This window comes from Ooceraea biroi, chromosome 1, assembly GCF_003672135.1.
Source record: "Ooceraea biroi isolate clonal line C1 chromosome 1, Obir_v5.4, whole genome shotgun sequence".
NCBI classification, from domain to species: Eukaryota; Metazoa; Arthropoda; class Insecta; order Hymenoptera; family Formicidae; genus Ooceraea; species Ooceraea biroi.
Genome location: NC_039506.1, coordinates 20,686,607 through 20,709,851, shown reverse-complemented (window position 1 = coordinate 20,709,851; position 23,245 = coordinate 20,686,607). Strand labels below are relative to the sequence as shown.

At 47.0% G+C, this 23,245-nt stretch overlaps 3 protein-coding genes across 5 annotated transcripts; 1 reads left to right on the top strand and 2 right to left on the bottom strand.

Annotated features, from left to right (window-relative positions):
• Positions 1-448: 448 nt before the first annotated feature.
• On the top strand, positions 449-16,890 carry LOC109610916. Of its 3 annotated transcripts, none has more exons than XM_020031365.1 (5): positions 449-608; positions 821-836; positions 7,959-8,812; positions 9,272-9,449; positions 12,844-13,431. In XM_020031365.1, the coding sequence occupies exons 3-5, from the start codon at positions 8,792-8,794 to the stop codon at positions 12,909-12,911; spliced, it is 267 nt and encodes an 88-aa protein (XP_019886924.1). In that variant the 5' UTR covers positions 449-608; positions 821-836; positions 7,959-8,791; the 3' UTR covers positions 12,912-13,431. The 3 variants fall into 3 exon arrangements, 2 of the variants coding, with proteins under 2 accessions (XP_019886924.1, XP_019886923.1); XR_003406742.1 differs by lacking the exons at positions 449-608; positions 821-836 and adding exons at positions 11,890-12,390; positions 16,829-16,890 and having other exon boundaries at positions 5,706-8,812; positions 12,844-16,748; XM_020031364.1 differs by lacking the exons at positions 7,959-8,812; positions 9,272-9,449; positions 12,844-13,431 and having other exon boundaries at positions 821-1,630.
• Positions 1,709-5,934, bottom strand: LOC113562317. The gene is made up of 6 exons (XM_026971371.1): positions 5,869-5,934; positions 5,660-5,782; positions 4,179-4,382; positions 4,063-4,104; positions 3,893-3,967; positions 1,709-2,613 (listed from the first exon to the last, which is right to left on the bottom strand). The coding sequence occupies exons 1-6, from the start codon at positions 5,932-5,934 to the stop codon at positions 2,539-2,541; spliced, it is 585 nt and encodes a 194-aa protein (XP_026827172.1). The 3' UTR covers positions 1,709-2,538.
• Positions 16,891-17,041: 151 nt separating the features above from the next.
• Positions 17,042-20,717, bottom strand: LOC109610911. Its single transcript, XM_026969732.1, has 4 exons — positions 19,979-20,717; positions 18,945-18,967; positions 17,327-17,714; positions 17,042-17,123 (listed from the first exon to the last, which is right to left on the bottom strand). The coding sequence occupies exons 1-4, from the start codon at positions 20,155-20,157 to the stop codon at positions 17,042-17,044; spliced, it is 672 nt and encodes a 223-aa protein (XP_026825533.1). The 5' UTR covers positions 20,158-20,717.
• Between the last annotated feature and the right edge of the window lie 2,528 nt (positions 20,718-23,245).

The following is a 23,245-nucleotide window of genomic DNA, read 5'->3' as shown; positions in this document are numbered from 1 at the left end:
CCTCCTGATTCCTCCGGCTCTCGGATCGGTTGGAACGTCACGCTTTCCCGAACCGTAAGCGGCCGGCCGTGTGGTACGACGGCCACGGGATCGATGGCCGAATAAACAGGGCGAGTGGGGCGGCGCGGCGCGGCACGGCGCCGATCGATCCTCGTTTCATTCCCCGTATATCGATATCGAATGCCGCGCGCGGCGCATTCGTTAGATTACCCCCGCAGCTGTGAAAGTCCGGCCCGTATGCGGCGAGAGCGTAGCGCGGCACGGCGCGGCGCGAAGCCGAAGCCGAAGCGGAACGGAGCGGAGCGGAAGCCGAAAGCCAGGGCGCATGTCGATGCCGCGAGCGGCAGCGCAGCCAATGGACTGGCTAAAATATTAAACGGGAGCAAAGACCTAGCTCTCTCTCGCGCGCGCCACGTAGCCGCGGCTTTGCTTCAATTTCTGAGGCAGTCTACCCTCGTCGCGCGGCGACGGGGGGCTCGAAAGGGGGTGAGTGCCAGAGAGCGAGTAGAAATGGACGGTCGTGGCCAGACGATCCGGTCTGGCACCGCTGGCGACATCCGTAAGCTGCGCCCGAGAAAAGCAGGTGCGCGAGCGGTCGGTTTCACGGGGTGAGTCAACCCTAATTGGGTAAAAGTTGGCCTGTGCGCGAAGACGCGAAGTCTGGATCGCGCGCCGCAACTCGCTCGATTCGAAGAACGAAGATATTCTAATTCCTTAGTTTTCTTGATTCATTTTCTGCGTTCTTCACGATTCTGCGTCCGATAGCCGCAGAGCTTTTTCAAGAGAACGGTCTTTGATTTCATAATTTTCTGAATTTCAGATTGGCTCCGTCTCAGGTAACTTGTCTACTGAAAACGAGAGTACGGAATCGCTCGCCTATCGTCGGAATGCTTCCGTTCACCCTTTGCACTTTGCACGTATCTCGCGTCTCCTCCGGTCACTTTTATTTTATGCTACGAGCATCGATCTCTTCGTTTGTTTCCCTGCGGCACGGATTTATTATGGTTAAAGTTATTGGCGACCGCGTCAACGATGCATGTTGCATAGGAACGATGCACAGCCTTGTGCAATAGTCATACGTGACGTAAGCACGTAAACGTCGCGGGATGATGGACGTTAGAGTTTGCTGGCATATACAGTCATGCTAAATTATCCTTTCTTATTTCCAAGTTGGATAATAGAGTTAAACTTTAACGACCGTTGTCTTAAGACAATGGTGTTGTGTGCTTACAATGGCGCATATTATTGCATAACACATGACGTGTCCTCTTACCTATATATCTAGTCGAATTTTTGATCTGCAAACAGCAGCTTTGCGCTGAATAATTTCGTGCAAAATAAATCACGTTAATGTGATGAATGACATTTTAATTCTTTGTTGAAATAATATTTCCCGACAATTCGATTACCGTCACCGTTAAACTTAAATTACGGATTTTCAAGCGATATTACGAATCTGCTATTTTCCAAGAAGAGAGTATAGTTAATTAGCAACTATTTTCCGCTACGCATGTGACAGAAATTCCAACTGTCAATTAGATTGTACATATTACCTTGGATAATAGGGGACAATCTAAAGAATATATTACATATCTCAATGTAACATTAATGCAATAAAATATTAATCTCATTAAAATGATACAATAGCTGAATAATCGATTTGAATCCTGCTCCGGAATATACCATAAATAATCCAACGATATAATGATCCAACAATCGAATAATAAACGAGAAAAGCAGGGGACCAACATAGGTGAACATTATGACGTTTAATCTTCATACAAAAATGTGCAAGTAACTGTTGTTCACGTCGTGTGGTCAGCCATGAAAAGATCAGCACGCTTATTTCGCATGCACGAAAGTTCTGTGCTCGCGCTGATCTCGATTGGCGAGAATTTTGTCATGAAAATTACATGATTGTACACATACACACACACACACATGGACATGTATACGCGATTTATTTAGTAACTCATTATCGTAAAATTAAATGAATTTCACAACGAAAAGCGAAGTAACGTCGCTTCGACGATGATGATGGAATTGTTCTCGTCTCTCGCGGTTGGTTTCCTTTCTTTTGCTTATTTCTTCCTTTCGTCACCGTCGCTCGTGGAAATAACGTTTACGCCTCACCGAACGTGATTATGATCCATTAAAAGCCGGTATTAATCTGTGTTCGCAACGGGGTGCGACGCACTGCGGCTTACACGCAGTGCGTCGTGTGTTCCATATTCATAGGAAAACGCGGCGAATGGGCTTAATAAATTCAATTTAATTCCGAGGCGCTTATCAAATCACGGTCATTATTAAATGCTTACGATTAATGGGGATACAATGTTAATGTAAATGCATCGCCTCTCGCCGTGCGAGAATCGTACTACGTGTGTTTAAAGCGTAGCGTCAGACGACACCGTTATTACGTTTACGTCAATCAACGTCGCTGGCACCCACCAATTACGAGCGGAATTTTCTGAGGTTTCACGCGTGTGAGCGCGCAAAGCCATCCTGCCGCCCATTCGCGCGCCCTTTTACCTTGCGTTACTTGGACGTTTCCGCGCTGATGGGCCGATGATACACCTTCGGTGATCTGCTGCGACGCCACTCGGACTGTTCCTGAAAAGAGGGATTATCGTGAGTACGGAATAGCGTTAGCATAATGGATACGGTACTATCAGCGCCGGTAATCGCACGCGTGGATCACCATTAACGAGTTCTCGTGTCGTTACAATGTTCAATTAACTTGAGGCGCGCCGTTATCGTACACGTCGCTCGAGCCACGAGATGATTTTATTAACGAACAGGCCGATGCGTGTGCGCCCTACGTAGGACGCGTGTATTTCCAGGGAAAGGTTCGCCACGTATCGATTGGAACGAGAAACGGGGACCTGGCGGAGGAAAGTCGCTGAATTATTGCAATTCCGAAAGTTCCGACGATCGTCGCCGCCGTAGGATTTTCCCACCCCCTCCTGTCGATTAAAACGGCCCGATTTTTCGCGCTTAATGGAACCCCGAACGTTCGCGGCTCGTAATTTTCGGTAGGTGATAGGCGCCCTCCCCCTCGTCTCGTTAGGCTAATTTCTTTAATGATTCCGCCGGCTCGATCTTAATGTCGAACGTTAGCCCCGTTATCGGGGCGAAAAACGAAGAGCTTACTAAGAGACTAGCGAAACGCGCTCGCGCGCACGCCGATACCTGGGAACGGGTTAACGAGATAAATAAAAATATCCCGTGCGGCGATATAAAGTCGGACAGCGTCCGCGTAAAGGTCTGAGGTAGGGTCGGGCATGAATCTAATTTTACGTTTGCCAATCGAGCGGCTCGTTCGCCTGCGTCCGTCGGGACTGATCTAATGTTCCGACGCAACGACCGAAAGTCGCATGATGCGTTTATGTGACCTCTGGTAATTCCGAGTTTATGGGTCATCTCGCGGGAAACGGAAAGAGCAAGACAAAGATAGAGAATAGAAAGAGGGAGAAGCTCCTTCAACGACATGTGCATGTGGAAAATCGCGTGAACGCGTTTTTATCGCATCCCACGTTCTTCGATGAAACTTTAATTAAACGAGGCACCCCCGCGATCGCCACGACCCCGGTGCACCCCCGAGCCTTTTGCGCGAGCGTTCCACCCCGCGCATGTATCCACTTCCGGCCCGCGGGATTATTCAATTATTTAAGGTCGATGATTCGCACGCGGATGCTACACACAGATACCAGGATATGCGTGCACGGCCTGATGATTCCTACCCCTTCCTGCGGTGCTGAATTAAAGGGCTCGCTACAAGGAACACGGACATGCGCGAGGATACGGTTCAAGTTTCGAAAACGGGGTTTTCATTCGCGGGAAACATGCGGATTCAGCCGTGGCATTTCATGACTTTTCTGGTCCATCTCACCTCCAGCTTCAACAACTTCTTGATGCAGGATGCTTTGCTGTTCATTATCTCCAGCTCCAGCTGCTCCTTGCGCAACTGTCGCGGATCGTTCATCGAAAAGTTCAATGGAAGGAGAAATACTTGGAATACTTGTTATAATTACGCACGTCGAATGCAAACACGATACTCACGATTTTCTGCGTCTTCTCTTGGAACACGGACATTCGCTGCAGCTAGAGATGAAAACAATCGTGAAGCGTGATTGTCGCCGTGCAAGATTTTCTCAGATACATGACGCTAAACTTACGTGCTTGTGGATGCATTTGTACGGTGGTATGATGTTAACGACGCTCTCCATCCGCGGTAACTTCTGCAAATTATCGATAATCAGAGTCCGGGCTGCATTCGAAGCGCGGCTCGATATCCTCTGATCGCGCTTCAATCCGGCTCGGATTGATTGCCGAAAGAGAGAGAGACTTGCGAACTTACCTTCTTTGCTTTGGCGAGCAATTCGCGAAAACGTGTGTCATTCGACGTCACCGTGCTCAAACTCTGAAAGTGCGAAAATAAAGAGCCCGATTATTCGGAGCGACCGAGACGTTGAATTAAATTCGAATCGCGTTAAATCGATTATTGCGTCTCCCCTTTCTATATTTTCGCTATCCCCTATAATACATTTGTCATGTTTTTATTATGCGTTGCTCGCTGATGAAGTTACGAACAATTAAAATCCGCGAAGCGGTCTTTAATCGCGTGCGCTTCTCGATTTATTTCAGAAAGAAAGAGAAAGAGAGAGAGATAAATAAATGTCGCAATCGCGAGGAAGAACAACGGTTTCCCGAATTGATGGAAACTTTTTCGTCCGCGAATGATTCGTGCGGGAGAGCTTCGCGATTGCAGCGATTCCAGTTTTCCAGTCGTAACCGGCGACGGGGATCAAAAACGAGCGTTCTATCGCGCGGAAAACGCGTGCTGGAAATTTCCACCGTCGAAGAACCGAAGACGCGGGAGTATACTTTTTCGTTACTGCACCGGGGGGATTATATTTGTTACAATGCCACGTGCGCACGAGTACATCGGTATTCAAGCGATCGCTCGGCAAAGTTGTTTACATTTTCTTTAAGCCGGCAAGAGAGTTCGGCGCCGCGAAGGTTTTTCGGTAAGATACGTGACTCGTTTTCTTGGTCCCGCTCGAATACGCCCGAGGATGGGGCACGGCACTGTGTTACCTATTTAAAATCTGTGGAGTACCGGCGGGAGTAGCGACAATTCCGCGGGACTTCTCGACCGTTTATTGTCCGTTGATTAATTGCACGCCGAAATAATGTTATTACGTCGGATCTGAGGCAAACAATCAATTACAGGTTCGTGTACCCTCGCGTTGTGAATGGCGTTTTAATTATTGTGCGCCGGCAGAGAGTCGCGCGCTATCAAATTAATTGCCAGAATAATAAGCTCGCGCCGAATTTTCTCTGGCCGAGTAATAGTAGCTGAGGCGAGGTTGTGCGCACCCGTTTACTGTTCTGCTATTTCGCGAGCGATATTAATTAACCAGAGTTTCTCAGATCCGCACGATCAGCTAATTCTCCTTCTGTCAGTCGTCCGCCGATTAATTTCATATCTGAACGTGCGGCGAGAGAATAAGAAAGATATTGTCTTACATGTCGAATTACGAGCTTACAGCATGATGCCAAGAAAGAGAGAGAGAAACAGAAAAAATGCAGATACAAGAAGATGTATATATATATATATATATATATATATCGATATCTCATACACCGAGATTACCGCTATGGAACAAAAGGCCATGATCGCCGCGAAGATGAACGTTACAACGGTCACCGCTCCGCAATACGAGCTCAGATTTAATAAGCGTCTTAGATTGCGATCGGCGACGAGGAACCGGTAGATCTGGAAGAAAGAAGCAAAGGAGATCCCAATGAGAGATCGCGATCACTCGGCCGGGAACCCGAGTAACCCTGATCGAAATTTCTGACCAGCGAATTCGAGCTGTATCCGGACCCGGCCTGATAGTAGTACTTGTGCAGCCTGATGTCGTGCATGATGGGACGGGCGATAACCACCGGATAATTTGTTCTGAGATCGCGCGAGATACCACGTCGACGTGGACGGGGGGATGATCGAAAGGGATGGCCGATGTGCCGCTCCAACGAATATTTGACAGGAGACGACGGTGCTCCGGAAGATTGGCACGCATCGCGATCGATTGGCGAACAAATGACACGGCAAATCGGCAATATTGCTCTGACGTCGATCGAACAACCGCGCGACAATTTGATGCCCCGTCTGCTGGGGGTGGCAACGACGTTATCGCCACGAGTAATCGCGTATTCCCCGAGCAGCACGATCGAAGGTGCTACTATCGATTTTTCGAGGCCCGAAAGTAATTTTAAGGAAAGTTAAAGAGAACATTTTAGTTGATACATGCACATGAATCAGAAAGTCATCAGATATCTGAATTAAATTCGAGGTTTCTGGATGCGATGCTGCTTGCTGGATTGCGGATATTTTCTTATCGATGATTGCAGTCGCAGACGATTACAATCTCAGTCTTCAATTTAGACCCTAATTACAGAGCAGTGACTGTCGTTACGGTAATCTCCGCAATGATCATTGTCGTCTGTTCGGTAGCAGCGAGCTCAGTATCATTCCAGAGTGACTTGAATTAAGAACACGGAAATATAATTAATGATGTAATTAATAATATAGAACGGGAAAAGTGCGAGAAAATATCTCATGTCTCTGGACTGCGCAATATTTCTTTCGTTGTCTTGCTATTTAATAGAAAAGTTACATTTCAAAGTACTTAAAGCTTTCTTTTATAGTCGATATAAGCAGTGATTTTTCTTGTATAAAACCAGATTGGCCGATGCTCTTTTGAGGGAGAAAGATGTAAAAGTAGAAGATCCTTGAAACTTTTGTGTTTCACGGACCATCGTTCGCGGCGCCAATCGAGTATCAGTCAAGAGAGCCTGACACGCTTCGGTATAATTAATTTTCGTGCCCCTCCCCATAATATCGTATTTTCCTCGTATTTCTCCCCGTTTCTTCTTCGTATTTACACGAGAGTTACCCCTCGCGTTTTCAAGTTTGGACATAGTTCGTGTCAGCCGCGTTCGTTACGTGTCATTAGGATCCTCGTGAAGGGTTTGTTTAGTTTTGCGTGCACCAATATGCCACCCTGCCACCCCTCGTGCCTGACGGTTTTCTGGCGTAATTTATAACCCATGGCTCTTTCTATACCGTGTGTATATACGATAACACGAAATGGATGCTTATGTGTGTTATTGAGTTATAAAAGCGGGTCGTTAGATAGAAGTGTTTTCTGTGATTGAGTTGGCTGTCGCCTTGATCATCAAATTAACGCCAAGGCCAGATTCGATGCGAAGATATTTGAGGAGTAAGGAGTGTTTGTGAAACACGGATAAGCATTGCATGTCACAAACGTCACGGTCGCGTCTGAAATATTAATACAACAGTAAACCATCGGGAACGGCGATGTAGTTGCACGTAAAAGTTACTTCTAATTCAGCGCAATTGAATCTCAGATCGACGCGAGGCGAAAAGTGCTCGAAGTATCGCGATGCCAACACTGCTTGCTTTCTTACTTGCTTGAGACAAAAAGAGTGAGGAGAACATCGTACGGTTTTGGTCACAATTAAATGTCAGTGTCCTCAATTACATGTCGCAATATGTCGCACGTGTCAAATATATGTTGCAAATAGAAAATATATTTTGAGAACTAGATCCTGACTAGGTCCTCCGGAATATAGGATACGTGCTCCGGAATATAGGATAGGCGACGGAATTATCAAGAATCATAGCAAGCGCAGCTGCAAAAATAACATGTTATTTTCGATTGCTTTCCTCATCGAGCGCGCTAGATTCACTTGTTAGTTGCAATTACTATAACACATTTATTATCGTAGCGGAGAGAGAATTGCGGTTTCTTGAAATTTTAAGTGTTCTCCACAAAAAACGTTATATTTACATACATGCGTCTACCAGAAATACAATGATTGAACTGACACAATTTTTATCTTGCTTTATGTCATTTATGTATCAGAAGGAGCACGTTGGAGCTCACGATCGTCGGATTTGCCGAAATTTCAAACTGTTGTATTGTCCAAGTACTGAAGTATCGCGAAGCCATCACGAATTATTCGAGAAGCAGAAATGAGGAACCTGTAAAAAAATATGTAATTAAAATCCATGCGCGAATGCGTCGCGAGCGGGGGAAATCAGAGCGCAGAAACGAGAAAATTACCGAGACAGACGGAAAGGGAGAGGACGCAGTGGCTGACAGCTGGCTGGAGGAGGACAAATGCATGAAGAACAAAAGGATGTCGCGCGGGTAGAAGAAGCGTGGGAGAGAGATTATAAAAAAATGAAGGGGGAAAAAAGAAAACGCGACAGGCGGCCGCGCCGAAAAAAAGCCAGAGTGAAGGGTGACATGCTGCGCGAGAGCTGGAAGACTTACGTGAAGTTCATGCAGCTGCGAAACACGTGAGCAGGGTGGAGAACGAAATGCGTTATCCTGCCGACATTGTTAAAAAATTCCAGCTTCGGCATTTCGAGAGGTCGTAATTCCATGAAACCAAATTTTCCACCTGCAAAAAGGAGCAAAAAGCTGACGACACATGCGATCACTTGAGGACCCTTGCGGTTCAGTCTGAATCGTCTTTCAGCTTCGGATCAGCTTAAAGTCTTCGACATTCTTGTCAAACTGTTTGATCCTATAATCGAGGGGCATGCTGATTTCAAGACCGACAAATTCGCCTGAGGCTGAAGATTGGACCGAAAAGAGAAACCCGAGTAATCTTGAGCTCCAACGAGAGAAGCATCCAACACGGATTCGTCGTGCAGGGTCGATCAACAATTATCCGTTGAATCTCGCTCATGGCTGGATCGGAACGGAAGGTAAGTAGAAGACAGTTTTATTCGGAGACTGATTTATAAGCGGTCTAAGCGAATACTTAGAACTCTTCCTGCTGCCGAAATTGTCGCATAATTTTGTAATCTCTTTTTCTTCTTCTTTTTCAAAGTCTGCAATTATTAATAAGAAAAAGCGCGCGGTGCGCAAATCTGAGGAATCTTCTCGCTCCGCGAGAAGTTTTAAATAAAACTCATCGTCCGCTCTGTGCTCGTTGGACGAACAAAACGGAAAACTGAACAAAGCGGAGCGTCTTGAATGTTCCTCCATTCAGAATTTCTGAGACACTAAATCCGCGAACGCGCGCACGCCTATTTATCCCACGGAAATGATTTCTGCAATTAGTTTTGTATCGCTTAGCGACGCATCAGCGAAGGCGAATTAAAGCTGCCGTAAGAGTGAGGCCAGAAGATGTCTTTTATAACACGATTATCCTGTGCCTTTAGGTGCAGGAAGCTTTAACGTCGTTAAAGGACCAGCATCAAAAGGACCTATTACACGCTTGGAGCATTAGACAAATAGACCAAGGACGGCGACAATTACCGAACGATCATTCCTCGCGTTCGAGAAAAGACGACGGATTTCTCCACAAAAGCGGCGAACGTTGCAGATTTTGGTCAGCGGGTAAGCTCTTCCTAATGCAATATCGCGCAACGAGCATTCAGTTAGCGGTAACGGCGTTTACACTTGCCCCATTCCTCGTTTCTTCCACATTCGCAGAATGATTTTCGTCCGCGTGCGCGCCCGCTGTGAGTAACAATCCCGGATTAAGTCGCGTTTTTTCACAAAAAAGAACTGGAATCGTGATCCGACTGCTCCGAAACTGCGCGCCCGCCAAAATCGAACGGCGGTGTTGCCTTCGAAATTGTGTTCTCCATTTACGTTAACTGCGTTCAAGGAGCCAACTTCGACGACCCCGTAATACCGGGTCAAACTTCGATCCGGCCGCGTACTTGCTTTCGTTAAAACATTCAATTACGATGTCTTAAGTTCCTCCGCGGCCCGCTCGAAAACATTAATCCCACGGTAAGCCCGACCGCCCCAAAATAGCGGGTTTATGTTGAAACGAAGATTAAAGCAAAACTTTGCCGAAAGATTACGGCTCCCGGAGAGAAGAAACGAATCGCGGGAAGGCGTGATTACGTCGGTCTAGACGTGTTGTGAACCGTGATGCGCGCATTTTTTTTAAATTCCGGAGAAGGAACCCGCGAGTCGTCGTCCACTGAATATTCTAATTATCCGAGTTACAAGTCCAGTGTCCCGGTAATATTCGTGCATGAACAATGTCCCGCGGTATAATGTCTTATACATACGTTACATAGCACGAGGGCGACGCGAGTGGCTGATTAAATGAATTTGCATTAATGATTTTCGTCACGATGAGGTCTCGAGGATCCCTTCGCCCGCGGGATTAGGAAGTTAAAAGGGTTAGAGGGTATTACGGGGCTTAGCGTCCCGCTTAGAAGGGTGCGGCGCGCGGAGCTTCCGTGCGGAGGGAAGTTCTCGGCGTTTCGGCCGAGCGTTCTCTTGTATTCTTTCTTTATTATTACGGGCAACTGCGGGAATTTTCGCGCTCGCGCAAAACGCGCGCGACCCGCATGAATCATTAATTTCACCACCTCCACGCGAAACACGGCAAGCGAAACGCGAAAGCTTTTCGACGTTTACCCTCCTTCCATCCTCCCTCGAAAGCTTGTCAGCTCTCGGCTGCGCTGTTCTTTCTCTGTACGGTCAATTAGCTCGACAGATTTTTAAAATAGCCATGAAATAATTCTGGTGACGTCTCTTCTCAAGCGAGGGGCGAAACGAGTAATCGCAACGGCGAAAGGGGTGAAAAAAAGGAAGACGATAATGTTCGTTCTTTACCTGCCTGCCAAACAAAGGATTCCCACACGCCCTTTCGTCGCATTTGCGACGCGGGGACGCGCATCCGCGGATGTGCTTAATTAATGGCAGCTCGCGCAACTTCGTCAGTCTCGCCCAGCCGCGTTTGACGTTGTCGCTAATATTAATTAAATGTGCAACGCACGGAAATATGATTCGCCGTAGAGCAGATTCAATTGCGCGCTTTGTTTCTTCCGCCGATTGCATTCCACTTTCCGTTTGCGGCATGCACTCGACGGAAATTACAACAGTACCCGCCCGCCTTCTGTCTGCCTTGTTATTCGCGAATAATCAGAATCGAGCAGCCGGATCTCTTTTTTCCTCTCTTTCTCTCTCTTTCCTTTTAATAGAGAGATCCGTTCGACCGGTCGAGGAATCAATGGCGCCTCACCCTTTGAATTCGCACTAATAGATTAAAGTACACCCCGCTCGTTTGCTGTACCTTAGACTTCCGCGATGCATTGCACCGGACTCAAGCGCGTTTTCGTCTCGCGTTTTCGCGCGAAGGCAGGAACAATATGATTAAATTTAGCGTACTACACCAACCATTCGTGTTACAGTGTGTAGTTAATTCGGCGAAACTTTGCCCCATCGATCGCTAATCCAAATGCTGTTAATGGATCTAACCGGCCGCTTATCTCGAGCCAATCCCGACTTTTGACTTTGGGCTTTGATTAATTCGGATACTCGCCGCCGGGATCTCCCCAGGATGTTGAGATCCGTGTGGATCCAAGCATGTTGTGCTCTCGCAGTCTATTAACGTGATGGCGAAACACGTCGAGACCTGCAAGCGAGATCCTCGGGAAATATGAGCGAGATTAAAGCGAGGGAGTTGATCCCTGGAAGACGCCCGCGTGATACTTTGGGAAATGCTACCGCGTTTCGAGCACTTAACGCGATCACGAATGCGCGAAGAAATAATTCAAATTAAGATGTTCGAGAGGTCGAGAGGGCGTTTTCGGGAACGACGCGTTCCGTAACGTCTCTCGACGAACGTAACGAAACGCTCCCGCGATTTCCTGTTTAAAGATTAAATGTGGTTGTCCTCTTGCGAATCTCTAAGCATTATCTCCCTTTCGCGGGACACGGAGCTCACTGGAATATTTACGAGGCAAGACGCGGGTATTTATATAGAAAACAAATATTTATAGAATATTAACCAGCCTGATTTTATTAACAGATAATGCAATAACAAGCGCGGAGATCTGCAGTAATGCCGAGGGCAGCATGCACCGTAATAAAAAGCAGTCGATTGAAAAGAGAGAACGGCTCCTTTGAAAAATACTCCTGACGTAAAAAGATTGCCGTCCGCATCACCTCCGTTCTCATCTCCAGAGGTAGAGGAAGAGAGATATTTTCTAACGGGGAAGAGAAACTACTTCTCTCTCTCTCCTTTCTCGTTTGGCGCAACCGGAAGGTGGATCTCACGCGTCTGATATCGATGCGATGCAGGGCGGCAGGCACGCGGCGGTCTACGGGAGACTCGTTAAAGCTGGTCCAAGGAATCGGGAAGAAATTGGAATTCCTGTGCGGCAGCGGAGAGACGCGGCTTCCTCGCATTCTGCAGCGCGAATCTTGGCACGACCATCCGTGTCCCGGCGCACGTTCGCCGTCGTTCGAAATTGAGCGCGGATTATCGGCGGTTCGTGGGAATCGCGGCCGTGCAACCGGGCTTCTCCAGGTGAGAATCACGACGATATCGCGCACTGGTAGGGCTCGATCAGCTGATCGGACGAATGAATATTACGGTGCTGCGGCGGGCACCGGAAAGGAGATCAGGCCGCAGCGATCTCTCTCACGAGATCCGATCTTGCCGGATTACGTTCCACATTTTAAGTATCCCGTACCTCGCGCACGTAGAATAAAGTATTCATTTTTCAGGAAAATTATTTTTCTCAATCCCGCCGAATGTAATTTAATTTTCGTTTAGTCTTATACATACTTGACATTACATGCTTGACATTTTGAATTAATTAACGAGACTTGGAGGCAGAGATAAAGTAAAAGGAAAATACAAAATTCATGTAACTTTGCTGAATATGAGCTGGAGAGAAAATGTGGAGATGAAACGCTTAAAACACGCTTTTTAGAGAGCTTGGAGATATACATTTTTTGATATATTGATGTTACACAGATTCTGAGAGGGAGCACGGGGCGAGGATGACGTTTACGGCATCGACAGCAGACGGCGATTGGAATTGACGGAACGAGAAACATCTTACAGATTGAGAAATAGTGTTAAGAAACTGAGAGATCAGACTGGACAAGCAACTGAGAAGAAAAAATATACATATCGTGATCTCCGTCTTGGACATGAATAATTCTCTTTCGTCGGTTGCGCTTGCTGTGAGCTCATGTATTCTACAAATATACGATGCAAATTATATCTGTAGTAGCGAATTTCATTTAACATTCATTGCAGTATTCAATTCGTCGAGATTGCGTGTAACATTACATTTCTCGCGACGCGGCGATTATCGTCGCGAGAAAAAATCAACTAATATTCCTGCGAGATGATGTCGCGACGATAAACGGAAAAGAGTTACAAATGTTTGTGATGGACAAATGTTGGAATAACACACGCCGATGTGTGTAACTGTTTGCACAGTAAAAGGTCGTTTCATAACGATGGTACGTCCGACGCCACCGAAACCTGCGATCGATCGGTTTCTTTCCGCCGTGTTCCACCTCCCACCTCTGGAATAAAATACTTTATCTGATACGTCCTTCTTTTATTCCACGTCACGTTTTTTTCTGACACATCGTTCTCCTTCCCTGCTTTCCTCTCTTTTCAGGATGCGTCTCGTCGCGCCCTTACGTACGCACGTGAAAATTGGGAACGTTTAGAATTGCGCCTCGATTCCCTCATGCGCTCGCGTGCATTATCGCCGACGAAAATCGCTGATGCTTACGTGCAATCGCATCTTCTTGTTGCGGCAGAACGCGCCGCGGTCTCGGGCGCGGATTTAACATCGACTCGCTTCCATTCACTTCAACTTGCTGCTCCACTAACTCATTCCCGGTCGCCATTGGGAGGCAGTTACCTCCGCATTCCATTCTCCCTCTTTCTCGTGCGCGCAAATTTTTAATCTTGATCCGATTCACTTCGCGGTATCGCTCGACTGGCAAGCCGAGCAAAAATCAATCTTGCATCTGGCGAAACGATTGATTAACGCCATTTATGACTAGCGACGCGACCGGCGACGCGGACACCTTCTGAGGAATCACCACGGCTGGAATTTGTTATATAACATCGAATTTCTAAATATTACTGTATTACCCATAGTTGATCTCGTAATACGATATATTCACGCGTGTTTATCACATTTCCATAATTTGTACACTGATAATTGCTAACCGCCGGCTCTACTTGATTATCGGTAAATTTTAACAATTTACTCGTGGTTGTAGCACGGCAATGTTGTATTTACTCGGATTACAGTGACATTATTGCACGCTCAAATGCACACACCACACGCATTGTAATTTAGATACACCTGACATTCGATATCGTTACGTTTCAGGTATAGATACGCGCTCACAATGGCTCGCAATACTTTGATTGTCTTAAAATGACGTTTAATCGCTTATCTCGAGCGATGGTACACAATGGTGATCATATCGTTAAATACAGCAGCGGCAAGAGCAACAATAGCTGAGTCAGAGAAACGGCAGTGGCGCAACACGGGCATGGCGTACTCCTCGTCCGTTGATCGTTTCTCATCTGAAACCTTCGGTTTGACAGGAGCGAATCCTGCACGGTTCCTGCATAGAATAACATACATCAGCATACAGCGGATAAAATCTCGCAATTATCAGGATAACGTTCCGCTAATCACTTATAACTTCAAATTGAATCTTGACGAGAGGCGAGAATTATTCTGCGTTAAAACAATTATTTTTCTAGTCAGTTTCCGTCCGATATATTTGACACGAAAAAAATGCTTGTCTCATCGAAGATATTATGCTATATATTATATATATGTTTATTTAGGAGATTATTCCCGGCAGCCGCGATACGTGCGAAGAATGAGAAGGTCCGAATTATTGCGGTGGATACGGCCGATATGTCCCTCTCGGTGATATTAATCCATCCATCATTCTTACGTCAGGTTCTTAGTGTTCACAAGAGGATGAATAATCGCCATACACCGCGTGACATAGTGTCGATCGTTCAAAAGAAAAAAAAAGTAAAAGCGCGTTAAGAAAGGAATGTCCGTCGTTCTTTTTGTATTCGGCAGAAAAGCGAGATCACTCGGCATTAATTGCAGTTTCGTCGTCATTTCGGGGATGAAACTGTCAGCCGGGGATGAACACGAAAACGCTGACGCGCATTGACGCGCCTTAACTCAGTTTCATCCGCCTGACTAATGCGATCAGTCTGGAGGAGGATACGTGATAACGAAGGATGGCAACTTTGTCGTCCCCGTCATCCGATCGCGTACACTGCAATGCAGATGCATTTTGATCGGCGCGCGCGGACAGCGAGACAAAGGGACAACGAGGTGAATCATGTACGACGTGCCAAGATACCCTGGATCCACTCTCGTTGTAATTAATACAGCGAACTCCGACAGAGCGTTACAAAATATCTCTCGTCTGGAAGAGCGCGGAGAAGTCTCGCGTGTGTATCGACCCGGCGTGTTCATCGTCACGTCATTTCCACCGCCTTTAATCAGTCCTTTCTTTCAGAAATGCTGCGTGGCATCCCGTAATTCATCCGACAATGCGTGAACGCGAATATAGAAGAAAAAAAAAGAAAAAGATAAGAATATGTATATTATATATATTTTTTATTGCATATATAAGACTAATTACACGAATACGGATCGGAAAACGGGTCACCGGGCATTAATGGCGAGACAAAGATTTCCCACTTTCGCCGACAAAGGTAATCTTCTTACACAAAAGTGCCCCCGGCATCCGAGGCTCAGGAACACCGATAAAGATAAACGAGCTTTCGTGCTTAGGGATTAACCGAGTGGTCGCGTGTCTCGTAACGATCGATGAAGCGGCGGAATCGACGGACAGGAGTAGCCGGCAGCTCGTTCAAGTGCCCGCTCGCTAAGTAAGTAGTAACAGACGTGCATGGCCGGGCAACGTAAGGACAGTGCGGCGTGATGGCTCTCCCGTGCCATTACTCGAGATTTGCGAGCAAACCAGCGGCTGCTGAGTTTTACAAAATATCGGCGCGGTCAGGCTGACGTTAACGTTAACGTTATTGCTAAACTTTTTGCGAGGAGTTCCGCCAATATTTAATCGCTGAAACTGCCGGATAATAAAAACGCACGTTTGCAAAAGGCGCGGAAAAATCGGTACGCAAATGTTATATTATGTGACGGTATCACGCTTTATATGTGCACAGGTACATGGAGCTATTACACGCACGTTGTATTTAATATTTAATTTGAAATTGGACGAATGCTCTATGCAAATCACAAATCAGCATGTCCATTTGTTAGTATTCTTTTGCTACTGAAAACGATATTAGTTTCGCGGTTGCGCCCTTTCCGATATTACGAGTTATTTTATTAAAACGCCATAATTTTTTATATTTGCATGATTACATGCAACTCTTTTGTCACTAAAAATTGATGCACTATCTATTTTATTACATACATAATTTACTTTTTTAGTGTTTTTCTGCGATAGAGATCATATCAAGCTTCTAAAAGCTTGATTCGAGTGATCCGTAGTTTTCGTATCAAAAAGTCGAACCAGATCGATACGCGAGATCACGGTGATCACGTAATCGCGACATTCATTATGCAGCAACTTCAGTATGTTCCGCACGACTTGAATAGTGTACGACGCACTTTGCCATCAATTTCCATCGCGTGCTTTATATTTTAACTATCGGAGCGTAAATTGCACACGCGCGAATCTTGCGAACCGGTTGCGGTATTCGGCATGTCGATTTAATTAGGTATTGCGAAGATACGAGTGCGTGTAAATGTGCGGTTCGCGTACCTAACCCCAATAGCGGCCATTTCGAGCGTCCTCATTGTCGCGGTCACCTGTATCGCATGTAGCGTCAATGTAAGACTTGTAAATCGTATAATTATCTCAATCTAATTGCATCGAGATGTAGTATGAAAAAAAATAATATCTGCTTTCAGAGATCCAACGTCAGAGATCAGAGAAGTTATGGCGAGTTCGCGATATTGGAGGAAGCTGATCGGCATCTGAAGGTAAGATTACAGATTCGTTAAATGCCTGTGCAGTCTTTTGATCGAACGTTAGGAACGTTACGTTTGTTAAATTAACTGTAATCTGCGGCGATCTACGGCGATGGTCAATCAATCAATGCGACTGAAAATCGCATTGACCTTTCACAAGATGCAAAATTCCTCCGCATCAAGATTCAAGTTGAAGCCAAGTTGATTATTAAATGATTCGAAATAGCCATTCCAACTATAGATTATAAGTTAATTAATTTTATTCTTCTGCCTCTCTCTTTTTTTTCAATCTCTTTTATATTTCATACTTTGTTCATTTTTCATTAATCTCCAACTATATTCTTTGTACTCCTTCCATTATTTTTATTCTGCGTCTAACTGTTTCACCGAGAGACACATGTCCGGATCCGTGTTCTCGCGAGAGATAGTTGTACGAACTTACTGCATAGCGGCTTGTAACGGTCGCTGTGTAGGGTGCCGGGCGGGCACAGGCCCGGCCGGCCGAGCTCGTAGAGCTGCCGGGGTGCAATGCGATCGACGGGTCCGTAATTACACACGAGCACCTCGACCCGATTCCCAAATCCGTCGGGCGTGACTGCGTCACGACGCTGGTAACCCGCCGCGGTCTTGTTCAAGTCAGGCGTGTAAATCGCGCGACCGCAGCCAACGTAAATGAACGTCGCCGATGCGATGGGGATGTAAGAGGAGAGTTGCCACGGCGCGCCCGAGTAGTTCACCAGTCTGAAAGGTACGATTATCCTGAGCTGGATGAGGGTGGACGGCCTCGGCAGCCGGCCTCGCGTGCCCCGGGCACACGCTCGCGCAACTTGAATTCAAATTAGGACTCGGGAGCGCTGTTCATAACTCGGGACGCACCCCGAGCGCAAGACTTGGGATTAACGTGCGCCTTATAGGTTCATCTCGAAAGTAGCAAATGGAAATTGTTAATTAAGTTTCACGGACGCGCGCGCGAAGGCAGCCGAGATCCGTCGTCCACCCCTTGCAGAAGCGAGCGTGATAGTTACGGAAGTAGGCACGTATCGTCCTGACGAGGACGAGGAGGAGAAGGAGGAGGAGGAATCGTAAACGTCGCGCCTGAGGAATTACATCTGTTTTTTTTTCTTTTTTCATCGTCTTAATTTTTCGGGAAATTGATACTACCGTGTGCAAAACCCTCCCATGTTGCTGCCAATTTAGCCCGAGCGAACGGACGCGAATGAACCCCGACCTCGCGGACGTCAAAAGCAAGATGGGGATAACGCGTTCTCGCGCGGCTCTCCCATACAGGATCTCGCAGGGTTAAAACTCGCGGCTGATCGTATCGCATTTTCATGTATCCCATAGGAAATTGAAACTTTTTTCTGTCGGGCTGAAATAAAAAAAAATAGGGGGGAAAAAGAAATGACGGAGGCTCGCTTATAGCTGTCGGGGGGGGGGGGATCCTCCATGTGTACCGGGCTATCGACGAGTAATTTGGGCCGGTACAATAGCACTCTGGATTTCCAATTTACCGAGAGAATACGCGATTTTGATTGTTCCCGGTGACAGAAGAAGAACACCGCCCGGTATTCCTCCATTTCCACCCTCCGTTCTCCCCAACTTCCTCCTCCGGCTCCGGCAATCGATCTTCGGTCATTTTCTCTGACGGTCAAGTCGTTCCTCTCCTCCCCCTTGCCCTAGCATCTGTGATCCTCTCTCAATACCAGCTTTACGGGGTGATCGAGATGAGCTCGGATGGCGCCAAGAAAAGCGCCAAGAAAAGCACCGTTGGACTAATATAAACATTTTTATGGAGAGTTATATATTCTTTCAAACTCGGAGGCTCTTATAATTTATTATTATTTATTAATTCATCTTTCCGATAAAAAAGGAGAGATGAGGAAAAAAAATGTTCTTAAACATTTTAGAATCAGCTTTCTCATTCTGCAGTTTTGTATACTTACATTAGAAACTTTACGCGTACTTCATCGTTACTAAGAAAAATTCTCTAAGTTATTATACTCGGGATTTGCATGGACACAAAAAATATACAAATACGTATCACATATATACATACACATGGAATGGATGAAACCTCTTCTAGCATATCCGTTATTGCGTTTAAGTTTATCCTATTTAGCCTTTTATTCTCAATTCTGTTTGTGTAAGGGTGGTGAAGGGAGCACGTAAGGGGAAGGGCACGCCTAGAAACCAACACTGGGTCCCCCGAGGATCCGAGCGATCGCAGAAGTAGGAACGAGGGTGGATACGTGGGATGAAATAGAGAATCGTGACGAGAAAGAGAGGAAGGGTGGCGAAGGACGGAGCGTGGCCACAAACCTTCCCCCAAAATTCGGAGGACCGCGTTAGCTGTGTCTACACGCCGGATCGAACATCGGCCGTTCACAAAGGGGTGGCGGAGTCTCTCCGGCACAAAGGAGTCGTTCCGATCAACTCGGGCTCGGGCTATTGTACCTTCCTCTCGACGGCATCGCGATCCGTGCACGCGTTACCGTCGACCTACATACACCCGCGCGTGTAGAGGTAACGTGCGTGTGCGGCGAGCTGTATATATGCACAGGGTACATACCTAGTCGGACATCTTCCGTTCATGGAGCCTTTGATCAATTCGAAATTGGTCTTTCCTTAACGAAAACGTCCGGGAAGATCGATAATATTAAATTTGCAATTACTTTAGTTACAGTTAAAGCAGTAAAATCAAGCGGCTTTTCGGAAATCAAATTTCGCCGATGCAAGCGAAAAAAACTCATGGTTCATAATATGATAAATAAGTAAAAAAAAAAACAGATAATAAGATGTATAGTAGAAGACAGATGTAATAAAATAACAAATTTCTTTTGCTTCGAGCAAATTGAGAGAGACTTTAATTAATATTGGCAGATTTTCAATTTGAAGAAGGCAGTTATTTAACGTTAAAAATTCAGAACTCGCGACAAATGACAATTCTCCAGGATGTACTTGTCGTGAGAAAAATTGATCAAAAGATCCGTGAAAGGCAGCTACTAGCTCATGAGTGTCCTGCGGCAGGACTCCTGCCTCGCGCGTATACGTCGCGCGTATATATGCGCTGCGTGCACTTTCAAGTTTTACCCGACTTTCGCGTTGTCGAAGTCCTCCACCTCGTCGTACCACGCTGTAATATGGAAGTGAATTCTCTCCGCGCTCGTGCTACCGGCCGCGCTGTCCATGTCGAGCACGTTTATATTCTGCCATACTCCGAATCGCTCTGCAACGAGCGAATGCGTTTCAATAAGGACGTCCGTATGCATTCGCCGACCTCGGTGTAGCGAATCATCTCGAAGACGACGATTGCTGCAACGAGAGCAGCTCGCAGGCAATTCTGTTTTATTAACGGCGAAACTTCGCGAGCCCTTTCAGAGTGCGGTGTCTCGTTGAAACTGCCGGTTGTTTTCGCGTTCAATGTGTTTCAGGGAGATATTATCCTCCGCTTCTCCGTTCTCGCGAGATCATCTTCACGTATTTTTATCTTCGCGCGAGGGAGATCCACGACAGGCGGTTTCTCGTTAGAATCAAGAGACCGAGTTCGGTCTTACATACGTGCGCAACGCTCTACGTACTCGCGCGCGTTTCGACGGCCGTATCGGACGGAATAACTTCGCGTCCGCTGTGGGTTATTGGATATTGAAAAATAGCGAGAGGAGAGGCGGGGGAGAGGCAGAAGGGACGGGATGAAAAATGGGATATATCCGTCGGAGTTACTTGCCAACGTCTCGGCACTGATCCTTCTCGAAGAACTTGCACTGCAACGCCCATCGACGCGCTATAACGGCGAGCTCGTCGTCCCAGATCTGTCGAAACAAATGATGCGTCAGACACCCCGCCCGCCGAGCCGCGATAAATGATTAAATATCGCGCGCGAGCGTGTTCCGTCGATTTTCTCTACCAATTCCATCATGCTTCTGGCGGCGGGCTGTGGACCGGGATTCCCGCGGCTCTCCTTGCCGTTCGCTATGGCGACGCGATAAAAATTATGACTCTCGAGCACCGTCTCGATGTCCCGCCCGTCGAGATCGCCGTTCTCCACGTTGACGCAGTCCGTCCCTTCGTGCTCGTACTGCGGGGGTGAGTGGCGAGTTACGTGAGGAATGCAGGACGATACGCACGTTCTCCCATTATTAATGCGTGATTGAAAAAGAAAAAAAATTAAGTAAAAAGAAAAAAAATTAGGTTATTTTTAGGAAATAGGAAATTAGATTTCGCAAATCCCGAAACGTTCTTCATCGCAATTAAAGATCACGGTCGTCGATTACATTATCGGCCGACCGAACGCGGTTCGCGTATGCACACGCGGTATTACCCGTGCGATTCCAGCAGATATTTACGGGAAACAAGCACATGGTGTGATCGTGACAAACGTGGCAATAATTCCTGTCCCCGCGACCGCTCGCCGACGATCGCTTTCCTCTTCGCGCCTCCTCGCCGTCGTCGCAACGCGCGAGGAAGAATAACAGGCAGAAGGCGCGAATCGTCCAGCGGAACTCCATCGTCCCACGATGAGATTAATCGCTTTAAGTCGCAATTGCGCAGAGGTCGCAATCCGCCGCAAATCCGCGCCGTTAATCGCGCGACGCGCAAGTTTTCTTTTTTTCTCTCCCTCTCTCCGCCTCGTGAACCTCCCAACTTCAGACCGCGCGAATCAATTTAGCGGACTTCGACAGCTCGGGGTCGGGGGTGCCAGATTGGTTAAGGAAATTTATCGCGCAACGAAACGCAAATTCATATCGCCTTGCCGCGAACGCGCGCGTGACTTGCCGTGCTTGCTTGCGCGCTTGATCGATGCGCAAACGGGAAACGAGACGTACCACCTAAGCAACGCATCGTGGCAAAGCGGGCGAAAGTATTTCAATTCCGCATTTATTACGCCGGAGAATTCGCCGGTTGCCTGGTAAAGGAAAACGAGATCGCTGGCTGCGCGGGGCGACCTGATAAATTGTCTGGTGGGCGAACGCCCCGGCACTCGCCGTGTGCGCGGCTAATATTTTTATTTGCCTGTGCGGCACAATATTGCTTTATACCCAAATTTATCCTGCTCTCCTTCGCCGCACGTTACTGAAATACCCAGTCGGAGAGGGGTTCGGTTAGAAGCCCATATTTCATCGCTCTTGGTACCATTAAAACGCTCTGCAGCAATCGGCAGCGCGTTGCTGAATGCAAGCCGCGTGAAGCTTGATCGCGTTCGAATTGGGACCGACACGAATCAGGTCTTCGTATCGTTACTTTTGAGAACAGACAATACTCGTCCCTCGTACTGTTATCCCTTTCTTCTATTCACTCTTCTTTTCTGTTTTAATTTATTCTTCGTTCGGCTCAATTTGGATCACATTTTCCGCGTCTTATCTTCATCTTGCTCTCTCCTGCCCGTTTTCCACCACAATTAACCCCTTACTCTTTACTCGTCGCGTCGAGAGTGCCATATCTTCGCGATCGCGAAGCAGCAGCCGGGATAAAGATGTACAAAGAAAATAGTCTAGCTATAATACACACACATGCACACACAATTCGTGCAGAACGTCGTCGCGTTTCCTCCTTAAGCGCGATTTATCGCGCTCCCGATAGCAATATCACGGTGAATTTCTGACGGGTTCGAAATTTGTTTGTTCGATCGTTCTCCCTATGGCCACCCCCGCGGGAGATGTTATAGCGTGTAAACGAGCTTGTTCGGCAAGTTGTTCGTACGTTCTTTCTCCCGAGTGCGAGCACGTGTTTTCATTTCGTTATCGCAGCCGTTTGGCCACCCCCGTATCATTACTGTTTCAATACGCGCGGGAGGCAAAGAATTTCTCCCGAGTTCCGTTCGTTGTTCCCATACCTGACGAGGCGAGGAACATTTCGCCGGCTCCCCAACTTGCTGCAGTTCGCTATATCGCGATAGGCGGATTTGACGAAACGAACGCGATGGTCCCGCGGTGAGCCGTAACGGATCGCGCGAGATTTCGATCGTGAAAATCTCAAGGATCATTCCCGGATTCGTGCCGCTTCGTTTATTTAATCGATTTTTTCGCGCGGCGTGGCAAAACGCTATCACTGAAATACTCCTCGGGCAATTGAACGAATGGGCATAAAGTAACGATATTGTCACACGCGCGCGCCGTACGCGCGACAACGACAAGGCGCAAATTTCGCGAGAACCGAGTGCGTGTTTAACGACACTGTAAATTTGCTTAACGCTTTTACGTAAAACGCGTATGCATATGCGACAAGTCAATTTCGCAAGGGCTGATTGTTTTGTCACTAACGCAATTTACACGTCCGAGTAATGGCATGTCAAACGTTTTAATTAAAGCTAAAAGTAGTGCGCGCGCGCGCGCGTGATGAAACGCGCAGAAGGAAATAACA